Here is a 14,171-nt window from a genome sequence, read left to right on the forward strand (position 1 = left end):
AGGAGGATGCAAAGAGGTTTCATGGGGATTTAGACAGGCTAAGTGAGTGGGCAAGAACATGGCAGGTGGAATATAATGTGGAAAACAATGTGAAATTCTTCACTTGGTTGAATAAACAAAAAGACAGAATATTTCTTATAAGTAAGAAGTTTTGCAACACCAGGTTAAAGTTCAACAGGTTTGTTTCGAATCACTAGCTTTCGGAGCACTGCTCCTTCGGAACAGCTACCATAGAGCAGTTGTTCCCAAAGTAGGGTAAGCATACCATTTGGAGCATGGCAGATGTCTCTAAGGGGTTCCCTAAAGCGTACTTTTCTCATAATTGTGAAATAGCTGATTGATGGAGTCCAGGGGTTGCCAAACGCAATTGTCTCTGGTACTCAGACTCTCCTGTTTCCACTCATCTTCCCGCTGTTTGCTGCTCATCCAATCACAGGTTGTTTCTCTTCCCCACTTGCTGCTAATAACGTTACTCGTGCGATGCAGTTGAGCCTAATAGCAGCAAGCACATGGGAGAAACAACCTGCCACTGGAGAAGCAGCAAGCATGGGGAAGGTGACTGGTGGTGCGTGGGCCTGAGCACTGATGCGGCAGTCGTTCAAGAGCAGCAGCTGCTGGCCAAAAGCCTGAGTGGAAGAGGCAGCTGTTTGACCCACAGGTCAACAGACTGCTGGGCAAACACAGCCTGCCTGGTTGAGGCCATCACCTTAGTGGGACCATCTCACGAGGTACAAAGGAATTAATGAGGGTACGGAGTTTGGGAAGAGGGCTACTGAGTGAGTGAGGGGAGGGGGATTTGGAGAGAGGGACTGTTGAGTGCACAAGTGAGTCAGGGAGGGAGTTTAGGAAGAGCAATGGTGAGTGTTAAGTAAAAATTATTATTATAGACAAATGTTTATCTGTAATGTGTAAATATAATGATTTACAAAATGTGGCATTAGAGGGGTAGTTAAAAAATGAAACCGCCTGTATGCAAAATATGAGGGTACATCAAAAACATTTGGGAACCACTGCCATTGAGTGAGTGCAACAAAGATTCACCAGACTGATCCTTCTGGATTGTCCTTTGAAGAGAGATTGAGGCGACTGGGCCTGTATTCCCGAGAGCTCAGAAGAAATAGAGATAATCTCATTGAAGATCTGTATATGTGTTTCCACATTCAACACCTGTGTGAAATTCTTGGGAATTGACAAGTTAGAAGGATATTTACCCTGGCTGGGAACATCTTGAACCAGGGGACACAGCCTCCGACTAAGAGGTCGGCCATTTGGGACTGAAATAAAAGAAAAATATTGTGGATGCTGGAAACCTGGAACAAAAACAGAAACTGCTGAAAAAGCAGGCCTGGCAGTACCTGTGGAGAGAAGAGTTAAAGTTTTGAGTTTGTATGACTTTAGAGCTCTGAAGAAGTCATACAGATTCAAATTGTTAACTCCGTTTCTCTCTCTACAGATGCTACTAGACCTGCTGAGTTTTTCCAGCATCTTCTTTGGCTTTGATTTTTATGTCATCATTGGCTACAGGAATAGTGCCAGAGGACTGGAGGACAGCAAATGTGGTCCCTTTGTTCAAAAAGGGGAGCAGAGACAACCCCGGCAACTATAGACCGGTGAGCCTCACGTCTGTAGTGGGTAAAGTCTTGGAGGGGATTATAAGGGACAAGATTTATAATCATCTAGATAGGAATAATATGATCAGGGATAGTCAGCATGGCTTTGTGAAGGGTAGGTCATGCCTCACAAACCTTATTGAGTTCTTTGAGAAGGTGACTGAACAGGTAGACGAGGGTAGAGCAGTTGATGTGGTGTATATGGATTTCAGCAAAGCGTTTGATAAGGTTCCCCACGGTAGGCTATTGCAAAAAATACGGAGGCTGGGGATTGAGGGTGATTTAGAGATGTGGATCAGAAATTGGCTAGCTGAAAGAAGACAGAGGGTGGTGGTTGATGGGAAATGTTCAGAATGGAGTACAGTCACAAGTGGAGTACCACAAGGATCTGTTCTGGGGCCGTTGCTGTTTGTCATTTTTATCAATGACCTAGAGGAAGGCGCAGAAGGGTGGGTGAGTAAATTTGCAGACGATACTAAAGTCGGTGGTGTTGTCGATAGTGTGGAAGGATGTAGCAGGTTACAGAGGGATATAGATAAGCTGCAGAGCTGGGCTGAGAGGTGGCAAATGGAGTTTAATGTAGAGAAGTGTGAGGTGATTCACTTTGGAAGGAATAACAGGAATGCGGAATATTTGGCTAATGGTAAAGTTCTTGAAAGTGTGGCTGAGCAGAGGGATCTAGGTGTCCATGTACATAGATCCCTGAAAGTTGCCACCCAGGTTGATAGGGTTGTGAAGAAGGCCTATGGAGTGTTGGCCTTTATTGGTAGAGGGATTGAGTTCCGGAGTCGGGAGGTCATGTTGCAGCTGTACAGAACTCTGGTCCGGCCGCATTTGGAGTATTGCGTACAGTTCTGGTCACCGCATTATAGGAAGGACGTGGAGGCTTTGGAGCGGGTGCAGAGGAGATTTACCAGGATGTTGCCTGGTATGGAGGGAAAATCTTATGAGGAAAGGCTGACGGACTTGAGGTTGTTTTCGTTGGAGAGAAGAAGGTTAAGAGGAGACTTAATAGAGGCATACAAAATGATCAGGGGGTTGGATAGGGTGGACAGTGAGAGCCTTCTCCCGCGGATGGATATGGCTGGCACGAGGGGACATAACTTTAAACTGAGGGGTAATAGATATAGGACAGAGGTCAGAGGTAGGTTCTTTACGCAAAGAGTAGTGAGGCCGTGGAATGCCCTACCTGCTACAGTAGTGAACTCGCCAACATTGAGGGCATTTAAAAGTTTATTGGATAAACATATGGATGATAATGGCATAGTGTAGGTTAGATGGCTTTTGTTTCGGTGCAACATCGTGGGCCGAAGGGCCTGTACTGCGCTGTATTGTTCTATGTTCTATGTTCTATCTTTGTTCTATTTGGGACTGAGATGAAAAGGAATTTCTTCACTGAGGGCGATAAATCTTTGGAATTCTCTGCCCCGGAGGACTGTGGAGGCTCGGTCATTGAGTATGTTCAAGCCAGTGATTGATGATTTCCAGATGTTAAATATCAAGGGAGATGTGTGATAATGGGATTGGGAAGATAATTTGGCCATTATCTAGTTGAATGGCGGAGTAGGGTCAAGGGGCAAAATAGCCTACTCCTATTTCCTATGTTTTAAATCGTGACTGCTTACTCTGGCTGTAACTTTTTAAACAGCCTCATAAAAAAACTGTGAAAAAATAGTAAACATGGGATTGATCTGAATCATATTTAACTTTATATGTTGCTCTATACCCGTGGACAGATTTCCCATTATTTAAAAGAAATAGGGAAGCAAAAATTGTGTGGCTACCGAGCAATTAACCAAGAAGGTCCCCAGTCCCCGGTTTTTGACTCCCAGATTCAGCTGAGTTAATTTGTCTCTGTCGAGGTGGTAGAGGTGCTAATGTTGTCACTCTTGATCTGGTAGTGTGGTATGTGTGATTTAACCTACACCACCACAATAGCTCTAGAATTAAGTTGCTGCATTATGCTCAAAATGCGTAATGAGCCAAGACAGAATTACTTTTTTAGCTTATCAATTGGGGGGGAGGGGGGGGGGTACAGAAGTAGTTTGCTTTGGTAATTATGAAAGAAAGTAACAGAAGTATGAAAACTTTGATGATGAGCTTTGGTGTTTGTGTTGTCGTTTAGTGTGCAATGATTTTCCCAGTGTTTTTACCTTTCTTGCAATTTATACTCTTCTCATCCTAGATTTCCAACCTGGGGAAAATGCTAACCCTGCAAGCTAAACCGGGGCAACAGGCCACCATCTCTGGCCCAGGCTCCACTGGGCCACTCACACAGATTTTCCAGGTTGGCAAATTACACTGCATGAGTGGTTTGTATTGCAGGTTAAGCATTTAGCTTTTTTTGAATTACTTCACTGGAAAGAGAGTCTGCAATTGTTGATAGAGTGGGTTTGTGCGAAAGAAGCAAAGGGCTTAATCGACCAGTTGGCCTTTTCCTTGCCATCAATTTCATATGGGTACAATGCAGTGAAGGTGCACTAAAGCAAGCAGATTTGTATGTCCCCATGAGAACTGACTTGAATAATTTCAACCCACAACTCTAATGTTTGAACGGTCTTTCTGTCCAGTATACTGTGCCTTTTCCATTAGCTTGGATATCTTGGGAGCCATGTGTTCCCATGCCCTCCAACCTTCCCCATTTCCCCCCACTTGAGATTTACACAGATGTTAATGGATTAATTGGATGTGAAAGATTCTGTTCATTTCTGAAAGAAACTCTGCTTAATTCCAAGAGATTTAGTTCCAGTTGCAAACCTTGTAAGTTTGGTTTACATTTTATATTCTTGCCTTGAAAAGCTTGGGTATTGAATGGAAATGAGAGAACATTTTAACATCCGTGCCCATTTTGATAAGCTGCTAGTCTGTGGACTGCTCCCAGTATCTGTGATTGGGCAGCACACAGCCACAATCTGCAGGTGAGGAACATTAGTGTCCAAAGAGGTTAGATGGGGTTATTGGGTTACGGGGGTAGGGTGGAAATGAGGGCTTAAGTGGGTCGGTGCAGACTCGATGGGCCGAATTGCCTCCTTCTGCACTGTATGTTCTATTGGGAACCATGCTAATGTGAAACCATCAGTCCACATCTCCCTGCCCCAATGTTAACATCCTTTTTTAGTTTTTGGAACAAAAGGAGTGACCAACACAGTCCTGGTCCCACAGCTTCTCCTGACTAGGTGGCTCAAAATGTTAGCTGCTATTTTTCAAGCTGCTTATAGAGCCAGTGTGGAAACCTCTGGTATAGGGTGGCTTGTGTTATCTTCCCGTACAGCAGTACTAACACTGAGCCATTTTAGTGCTGAAAACTGCATCTCCTTTTAACTCCGGTTGCTTATTGTAAGTGGGGCATGCAATCCCAGCCTTCAAATATTCTGTCATAGACCTATTCGGGTTATTCTCAAATTATGTATCATGTAAAATGTTTATGAAGCATGAATAACTCGCAACTTCATTTTTAATTGAAATTATAAGATGTTTTGGCTAACGGCAAAAATCTGTAGTTTTATTGTTATTGCTGTTCTTTCAACTCTGCCGTTTGTGTTCATCATTTCATTTAAAAAATACTTCCTTGTCACGCACACACTGTCTAGCTTTCATAAGATGTATGTTTGCCCAGACTACAACCTATTTTGTACTGTTGGATTCATTCTCCTGTAGTAGAGCTGACAGCTTTTTATTATTTTGAACACATCAGACCAAAGGTCAGCTGCCCCCAGGAGCTACCATTTTGAAGCTCGTCACTTCAGCAGACGGGAAGCCTGCCACCATCATCACCACCTCCCAGGCAGGGAATATGGGCCTTAAGCAGACATTCGTCAGTCTCGGTAACGTGTCACCTGCCACTTCAAAACCAGCAACCACCATTCTCAAAACAATCCCCATGTCTGCACTTATTTCGCAGCCAGGAACAACAGGTACAGTCCAGGGTAATGATGTGTTTTAATAAAGACAAGTGTGGGATGGTGCATTTTGACAGGAGGAGTAAAGAGGCTACTTATTTTTTTGAAAAATAAGTGTCCGAGTAGGGGTACAGAAGCAAAGTGAGTTAGGGATAGAGATTCCCAAATCATTAAATGTAGAAATGTAGGTTAATGAGGCCATAGAAATGCACTGAAGCATGGGGTTTCTTTCCAGAGGAATAGAATTGAAAAGCAATAAATATATGTTCAAACCTATATAGAACCTTGGTTTGAATACATTTGGAGTACTGTAATCGGTTGCAGTATCCATATCACAGAAATATGGAGACACACGCTCCATATGTGTGGGCTTAACTATCGGGAAAGACTGAACAAGTTGGGGGGCTCTTCTGTAGAAAAGAGAAGACTGACAGGTGACTCACCGTGGCCTTCAAAATAATGCTGATGTTACGCCAACAGTTCTCAGTGGAAACATCAAGAGCAGGTGAGAGACCAAAATACTGGAGATGGGTGAAAGGGTCCACAGTCTGGGTATGGAGGCCTGTCAACAACATAAATATAAGATATAGTCACCAATAAATCCAAGAGGGAAGAGAAACTTCTTTACCCAGTGAATGGTTAAGAAAATGGAACTCACTACCATATGGAGAAATGAGGTGATTAGCATGGATACATTGAAGGGGGGGAATTAAATAAGCACACGAGGGAGAAAGGAATAGGAGGATATGCTAGTGTGGTGGAAGGGGGATATGTCTGGAGCATAAGCACTGGTGACCTGTTGGGCTGATTGGCTGTTTTCTGTGCTACAGATTCTATATAATATGGTGTACTACATAGATAATGTGCATTATTTAATTTTCAGTCCAGTATTTTTGCTTCAATTTACATTTTTTATCTCAATGCTACTCTTTGTCACACCCCTCCTTTAACTGTGAGGTAGGAACAAGCTAAGCAGCAAGTTTCCCATGATGGTGCCAGTTCTTTTCCACAGTTGGTACAAGGTGAGCGAGTGAGCGGAGTTTGAAAATACCTTGATGTTGAGCATTATCCCACTTTTTGGTGCACCCGGTCCAGCTAGACTGTTCGTTTCAGTTGCATCCTGTAGGAGAGATTTTTAAATGGGATTTCTTTAATTTGAAAGGTAGATTGTGCTAATCTACACTAACTTGGTATTTTATTGTAAATGTTTTTACCTATACCCAAGTGAAAAACAGTATGGAGCAGCCCCTGAGAGTAGGAGAGGCAGGGCTCAGGTGCAGGTAGTTGGGCTGCCGCCTCGTGCTGCCTCCCAGTGCCCACACCTGAGTGATAGTAGCTTCGGTGGAGTATAAGGTTCACTGCTAACCTGTGACACCGAGCCACAGCATGAGTAACTCCTTCGCAAGGGTGTTGTCAGTTTTGTGCAGAAACGGTTTCACCTTCTTTGCTGTGGTACCAGATGGGAAATGGGAGCAGGAAGAAAATGTTTAGATCGACAGCAGCCTTGTTTTGATCGTTGCTTTTAAGGACTGTAGGAAGAGCCAGTTGAGGGTGTTTCTCGGGGATTTTCGCTTTTTTTTTTTAAAAAAATGTTTTGATTGATGCTTTTACACATTTATATACTATACATGCTGTAAGGGTAACTGTGCGGATTACAGTGTACAATTTCTTTTTGTGATGGTCTCTCCTCCCCGACCCCCTTCCCTCGTTGTTTCCTTTTCCCGGGCCCTTCACTGTACAATGGTTAGTTCTTTGTTATTTACACGTGGGCGGTGCCTCTTTCCTCCACCCCCCTCTCTTTGTTGTTGGGCCTCTTGTCCCTTCTCTCCCCCTCCCACCCCCAAATCCTGTTTTCGGCCTTCCCTTGGGGGTCCCTACTCCTGTGTTCTTGTTCTAGGCTCTCTGGCCTCTGTGTCGGTTGTCTTTTGGGCTCCTTCTTCTTTTCCCTGGTAGTCTCTGTCTCTCTCTCGCGCGCTCTCTCTCTCTCTTTCTTCTCTTCCCCCCCCCCCCCCCCCCCCCCCCCTTTCCGATCTGCCACCTGTTGTCCCGTTGACTTCCGTGCATTCCCCCTCCCCGAATAGGTCCTGGGACAAGTTGGTGAATGGCCTCCACACTTTGTGGAAGCCACCCTCTGACCTTCGGATTGTGAACTTGATCTAAATTCCGACAGGTCTGCCAGCCAGTCTGCAGCTGTGGGTGGTGCTGCTGATCGCCAGCCAAGCAGGATTCTCCGGCGGGCAATTAGAGAAGCTAAGGCGCAGCCCTTTTCCCCGTGTGTAGTTCTGGCTGGTCCGATACCCCGAAGACTACCATTTTTAGGCACGACTCTGCGGTCACCCCCACAACCTTGGACATTGCCTCGAAGAAGGCTGTCCAGAACCCGACAAGTCTGGGGCATGCTCAGAACATGTGGGTGTGGTTAGCGGGCCTCCCGAGCACAGTTTACATTTGTCCTCCACCTTCGGGAAGAACTTGCTCATTCGGGTTCTGGTCAGGTGCGCTCTGTGCACCACTTTGAGCTGCATTAGGCTGAGCCTTGAGCAGGAGGAGGTAGAGTTGACCCTACACACTGCTCCGCTCCAGAGCCCCCACCCAATTTCTGTCCCTAGCACTTCCTCCCATTTTTCCCGAGTTTCGTCCAGTGGGGAGTGTTGCCTTTCTAAAAGACGTCCGTATAGGTTCCCACAGTGTCCCACTCCAGGCTGTCCGCGTCCAGTGTCTCCTCTCGCATTGTGCTTCTCGAGGCTAGTGGGTATGTAGTCATCTCTTTGCAGAGAAAGTATTTGATCTGTAGATGTCGGAGCTCATTCCTGTTTGGTAGGTCCAATCCTTCCGTCAGCTCCTCTTAAGGTCACAAGTCTGTCACCTGTGTAAAAGTCCCTAACTGTCAGTGCCCCCCCCCCCCCGGTACTGTCTCCACCTCCTTGAAGGTGGTATTGAGTTTGGCTGGTGCACACCTATGGTTGCAGCATATGGGGGCCAAGATGGACATTTCAGTCTAACCAAAGTGTTGCCTCATCTGGTTCCAAGTTCTCAGGGTCGCTACCATCACTGGGCTTGTTCAGTGTTTTGCTGGCAATAGGTGTTCGGATAAATTATCTTGACATTACCACTTTGTATTTTGTGGGCTTTTGCTGTGTGCAAATTGGCTACCGTATTCCCTACACTGCAACAAGTGACTGCGCTTCAAAGTAATTTATTGGCTCTGAAGCACTTTGGGACATGCTGAAGCTGTGCAAGGTGCTATAGAAATTCAGTTCTATCTGTTCATCGACCAGTTGAGCTAGACCAATCTAATTGTCATGTAATGTAATAGAAATTCATCTCTGAATGGGGTGAGTGACTTGAGTTTCACCATGGCTTCTTTGTCTGCCATTTCAGGTGTCACAGGAAGTCCTGGTATGAAATCCCCAATTACCATCATCACTACAAAAGTAATGACTTCAGGAACAGGAACACCAACAAAATTCATCACTGCTGTGCCTAAACTGCAGACAGGGCAACAGGGACTCACCCAGGTTAGTACAGGATACACAGTGTTGTCAATCTTATGCTGCAATTGTATAGGGTGTTGGTGAGGCCGCATCTGGAGTATTGTGTTCAGTTTGTCTCCTTACCTGAGAAAGGACATATTGGCACTGGAGGGAGTGCAGAGGAGATTCACTAGGTTGATCCCAGAGTTGAGGGGATTAGATTATGACGAGAGGTTGAGTAGACTGGGACTGTACTCATTGGACTTTGGAAGGATGCGGGGGGATCTTATTGAGACATATAAAATTATGAAGGGAATAGATAGGATAGATGCGGGCAGGTTGTTTCCACTGGTCGGGGAAAGCAGAACTAGGGGGCATAGCGTCAAAATAAGGGGAAGTAGATTTAGGACGGAGTGTAGGAGGAACGTCTTCACCCAAAGGGTTGTGAATCTCTGGAATTCCTTGCCCAGTGAAGCAGTTGAGGCTCCTTCTTTAAACGTTTTTAAGAAAAAGATAGATACCTTTCTAAAGTATAAAGGGATTCGGGGATATGGTGTACGGGCCGGAGAGGAGCTGAGTCCACAAAGATCAGCCATGATCTCATTAAATGGCGGTGCAGGCTCGAGGGGCCAGATGGCCTACTCCTGTTCCTAGTTCTTATGTTTTATGTAATCTTTTTTGTTTTGATTTAAATTTCCTTCCTTTCCTCCATCCCTCAAAAGAGAAAGTATAATTGATAACAATCACAAGTAACCTGTTGGGTCTGACACATTTAAATATGCCGTGCACAATACTCTTTTGTCAAGAAGCCCAATTGTAGAAGGAAGGCTGTAGGGTAGAACTTTGCCGAGGTAGAGGAATAGTCTAATTACTGCAGGGCATCTGGAGAAATACTTATTAAGAATCTAAAGAAACTTGATGTGGGAGGGGGAGAGAAGCAAAGTCCTGAGCACTGGGAAACAACACTGTTGGGCAGTGGAGATGTTGGAAGGAGATACATGGGTTGGAAATTTTCCTGAATCTTTAAGTATCTATCATACAGAAGGTTAGAAGTTGTTTCTGATGTTGTTCACCCCTTGACAGCCAACTGTTAAGTGCTTTATTCTTTACAAGTCCAACAGAGACCGTGCATGTGGAAGGAAAATGTCTCACTTTCTTCCCTGGGGGTATTAACTCTGGCTGGCTTCAGGGAACCTGCTCCATTACAAAACTGCTAACACTGTTGGTGAATAGGTTTAAGAATCAGAAAGAGGTTCACCTTAATTGTTATAACTATTTTGAGCATGGAAACTGATTTGCATTGTATTTGCTCCTGTCTGCTTACATAATTAAGCCTAACTTCTTAAAATACCTTTGTTCTCTTCCCCACCACCCCACTCCCTCGCCAGGTATTGCTGAAAGGTGCTGCAGGACAGCCTGGCACAATCCTGCGAACAATCTCGGGGACACCAGTTAGTGGAGTCAGGCTGATCACCCCAGTGACCGTCTCTGCCACCAAACCAGCACTTACAACTTTGGTAGTAAAAGGGACCACAGGTACCAACTATGCCACATGTGGATAGTTTTTGTTAAACTAGCTACTGACACCATCGACTTGTGTATGTAATCTTTCCTAAATGTTATAAAATGTTCTAAAACATTTCAAGCAGTGATGGGTCAAGAATTGGGGAAATTGAGCACAGTCATAGTCAAAGAGATACGTTTTGAACCTTTTAAAATATAGTGAGGGGCAGGGCAAAAGGGTTTAAGGAGAGCGTTGTAAAGTAGGGCCCAGCCAGCTAAGGGTTAGGAAGAACTGAGGAAAAGCTAGAGTTGGGGAATAAGAATGTGCACTGGTATTTAGGACTGGAGGAGATTGCAAATGAGGGAGGAGTGAGGCTGTCGAAGGAATTATGTCTGAATTAATGGATTATGAATTAATAATTAGTGAAAATGGCAATTAAGTGGGATGGTTAAATTTACAGTGTGGGATTAAGGAGGATAGCAGAGATTATTGAAGAAAAGTTGAGAGCTGACTGAGAGTATCATCAGACAATGTTGCAGAGGTGAAAGCAGACTGTTTTCATAGTAATTTGGCTGGGACGTCATCGATTAAGTTGTGCTCGCTACATTGAGGTGGAAAGATGTGGAACCAAGTAATGACAGTAATACAGAGGAATGACAGTGAAGGTTTGTAGAGTGATAAACCACAGAGGGTGAGGAGGATAAGAATAGATAAGGTATCATGGCGAAACTGAAAGAATGGCTTTTGGGACCTTGAGGAAGTCGGTCCTAACACTTTGAAAAGAACAGGAAGTGTTCTGAAAGGGAGTGGCAAAAGGTGTGGGCATGGTGTATGTCACTAGGATATGACAGCATGTTCACTCACATTCTGAGTAAATTGAGGCATTGCGTGCTGATAAACATTGAACTGAAGCGATGTGATTATGGGATAATATGTTGGAATGGGAGAAGATTAATGGTGGATCTTGTGGAAAACTTGATCTTGCTGTGGTTGGGGAGACAAATGATGGTGTAGGGGAGAGGAGCTGGGTGTCATCAGCATTCGTGTGAAAACTAGCACCGTGCCTTCGGGTGATTTTGCAAAGGGGTAGCATGTAGATGAGAAATAGGCGGTGACCAAGGATAGATCCTGAGGTGATATCAGAATAACAGAGCAGGAGTAGAAAGAAAAGCCATTGCAAGTTATTCTCAGACTATGATTGGATAGATGAGACTGGAACCGCATGACAGAAGTCCTACCCAGCTGGTGAAGTATTGGAGGAGATGGTATGGTCAAGCATGTCAAATGGGTGGAGAGGGATGAGAAGGGAATATTTATCTTTGTCACAGTGACATACAATGTTCTTTGTGACTTTGACAAGAGCTTTTTCACTTCTGTGGCAGGGGAGGAAATCTGATTGGGGGAATTCGAACAAGGTGTTCCTGCAAAAGCTGGAAATGGATTTGGGAGATGACAATACATCGAAGGACTTTGGAGAGGAAAGGGAGGTTTGAGGTCCCTTTGAGGCTTTTTACACGTACATAAAAAGCAAGAGGGTAGCCAGGGAAAGGGTTGGCCCACTGAAGGATAGGCAAGGGAATCTATGTGCGGAGCCAGAGGAAATGGGCGAGGTACTAAATGAATACTTTGCATCAGTATTCACCAAAGAGAAGGAATTGGTAGATGTTGAGTCTGGAGAAGGGGGTGTAGATAGCCTGGGTCACATTGTGATCCAAAAAGACGAGGTGTTGGGTGTCTTAAAAAATATTAAGGTAGATAAGTCCCCAGGGCCTGATGGGATCTACCCCAGAATACTGAAGGAGGCTGGAGAGGAAATTGCTGAGGCCTTGACAGAAATCTTTGGATCCTTGCTGTCTTCAGGGGATGTCCCGGAGGACTGGAGAATAGCCAATGTTGTTCCTCTGTTTAAGAAGGGTAGCAAGGATAATCCCGGGAACTACAGGCCGGTGAGCCTTCCTTCAGTGGTAGGGAAATTACTGGAGAGAATTCTTCGAGACAGGATCTACTCCCATTTGGAAGCAAATGGACGTATTAGTGAGAGGCAGCACGGTTTTGTGAAGGGGAGGTCGTGTCTCACTAACTTGATAGAGTTTTTCGAGGAGGTCACTAAGATGATTGATGCAGGTAGGGCAGTAGATGTTGTCTATATGGACTTCAGTAAGGCCTTTGACAAGGTCCCTCATGGTAGACTAGTACAAAAGGTGAAGTCACACGGGATCAGGGGTGAACTGGCAAGGTGGATACAGAACTGGCTAGGCCATAGAAGGCAGAGAGTAGCAATGGAGGGATGCTTTTCTAATTGGAGGGCTGTGACCAGTGGTGTTCCACAGGGATCAGTGTTGGGACCTTTGCTGTTTGTAGTATATATAAATGATTTGGAGGAAAATGTAACTGGTCTGATTAGTAAGTTTGCAGACGACACAAAGGTTGGTGGAATTGCGGATAGCGATGAGGACTGTCTGAGGATACAGCAGGATTTAGATTGTCTGGAGACTTGGGCGGAGAGATGGCAGATGGAGTTTAATCCGGACAAATGTGAGGTAATACATTTTGGAAGGGCTAATGCAGGTAGGGAATATACAGTGAATGGTAGAACCCTCAAGAGTATTGAAAGTCAAAGAGATCTAGGAGTACAGGCCCACAGGTCATTGAAAGCGGCAACACAGGTGGAGAAGGTAGTCAAGAAGGCATACGGCATGCTTGCCTTCATTGGCCGGGGCATTGAGTATAAGAATTGGCAAGTCATGTTGCAGCTGTATAGAACCTTAGTTAGGCCACACTTGGAGTATAGTGTTCAATTCTGGTCGCCACACTACCAGAAGGATGTGGAGGCTTTAGAGAGGGTGCAGAAGAGATTTACCAGAATGTTGCCTGGTATGGAGGGCATAAGCTATGAGGAGCGATTGAATAAACTCGGTTTGTTCTCACTGGAACGAAGGAGGTTGAGGGGCGACCTGATAGAGGTATACAAAATTATGAGGGGCATAGACAGAGTGGATAGTCAGAGGCTTTTCCCCAGGGTAGAGGGGTCAATTACTAGGGGGCATAGGTTTAAGGTGAGAGGGGCAAGGTTTAGAGTAGATGTACGAGGCAAGTTTTTTACGCAGAGGGTAGTGGGTGCCTGGAACTCGCTACCGGAGGAGGTAGTGGAAGCAGGGACGATAGGGACATTTAAGGGGCATCTTGACAAATATATGAATAGGATGGGAATAGAAGGATACGGACCCAGGAAGTGTAGAAGATTGTAGTTTAGTCGGGCAGTATGGTCGGCACGGGCTTGGAGGGCCGAAGGGCCTGTTCCTGTGCTGTACATTTCTTTGTTCTTTGTCCAGGGTTTTTTTGAGCAGAGGGGTAAGGAGAGGCTAAAAGCCTCATCTAGGAGGAGGTTGTGGATGATGAGAATCTTGCTCACATGGGAAACATCGTTTTTGAGGACAGTATGGACTAAGTTATCAGGATACCTGCCAAGATGGGACAAGTACTGCAGCCGGTACTGCATTATCCCATAGAGATCAGGAAGATCTTGCTTTTGTTTCGCCATTTTCTACTGAGTTACCCAATCACAGCCAGTATGTTAACTATAATTGACTCTAAAATACATGGACTAGAGATTGGAGAAAAAGTAGCAAGACTTTGTGCTCATGATCACTATATTGCCCTTGTAGCAAGCCTCCAGAAAGGTGTT

General features: G+C 45.0%; 1 protein-coding gene across 2 annotated transcripts in view; it reads left to right on the forward strand.

The window, feature by feature from the left end:
• Positions 1-14,171, forward strand: part of LOC140388620 (host cell factor 1-like) — a 114,403-nt gene that overhangs the window by 55,224 nt on the left and 45,008 nt on the right. For both annotated transcript variants that reach the window (XM_072473065.1, XM_072473066.1), the window contains exons 12-15: positions 3,796-3,897; positions 5,305-5,524; positions 8,891-9,027; positions 10,371-10,518. In XM_072473065.1, the coding sequence (XP_072329166.1) occupies positions 3,796-3,897; positions 5,305-5,524; positions 8,891-9,027; positions 10,371-10,518 (607 nt within the window). The remainder of the gene's footprint in view (positions 1-3,795; positions 3,898-5,304; positions 5,525-8,890; positions 9,028-10,370; positions 10,519-14,171) is intronic.

This window comes from Scyliorhinus torazame, chromosome 13 (assembly GCF_047496885.1).
Source record: "Scyliorhinus torazame isolate Kashiwa2021f chromosome 13, sScyTor2.1, whole genome shotgun sequence".
Lineage (NCBI taxonomy): Eukaryota > Metazoa > Chordata > Chondrichthyes > Carcharhiniformes > Scyliorhinidae > Scyliorhinus > Scyliorhinus torazame.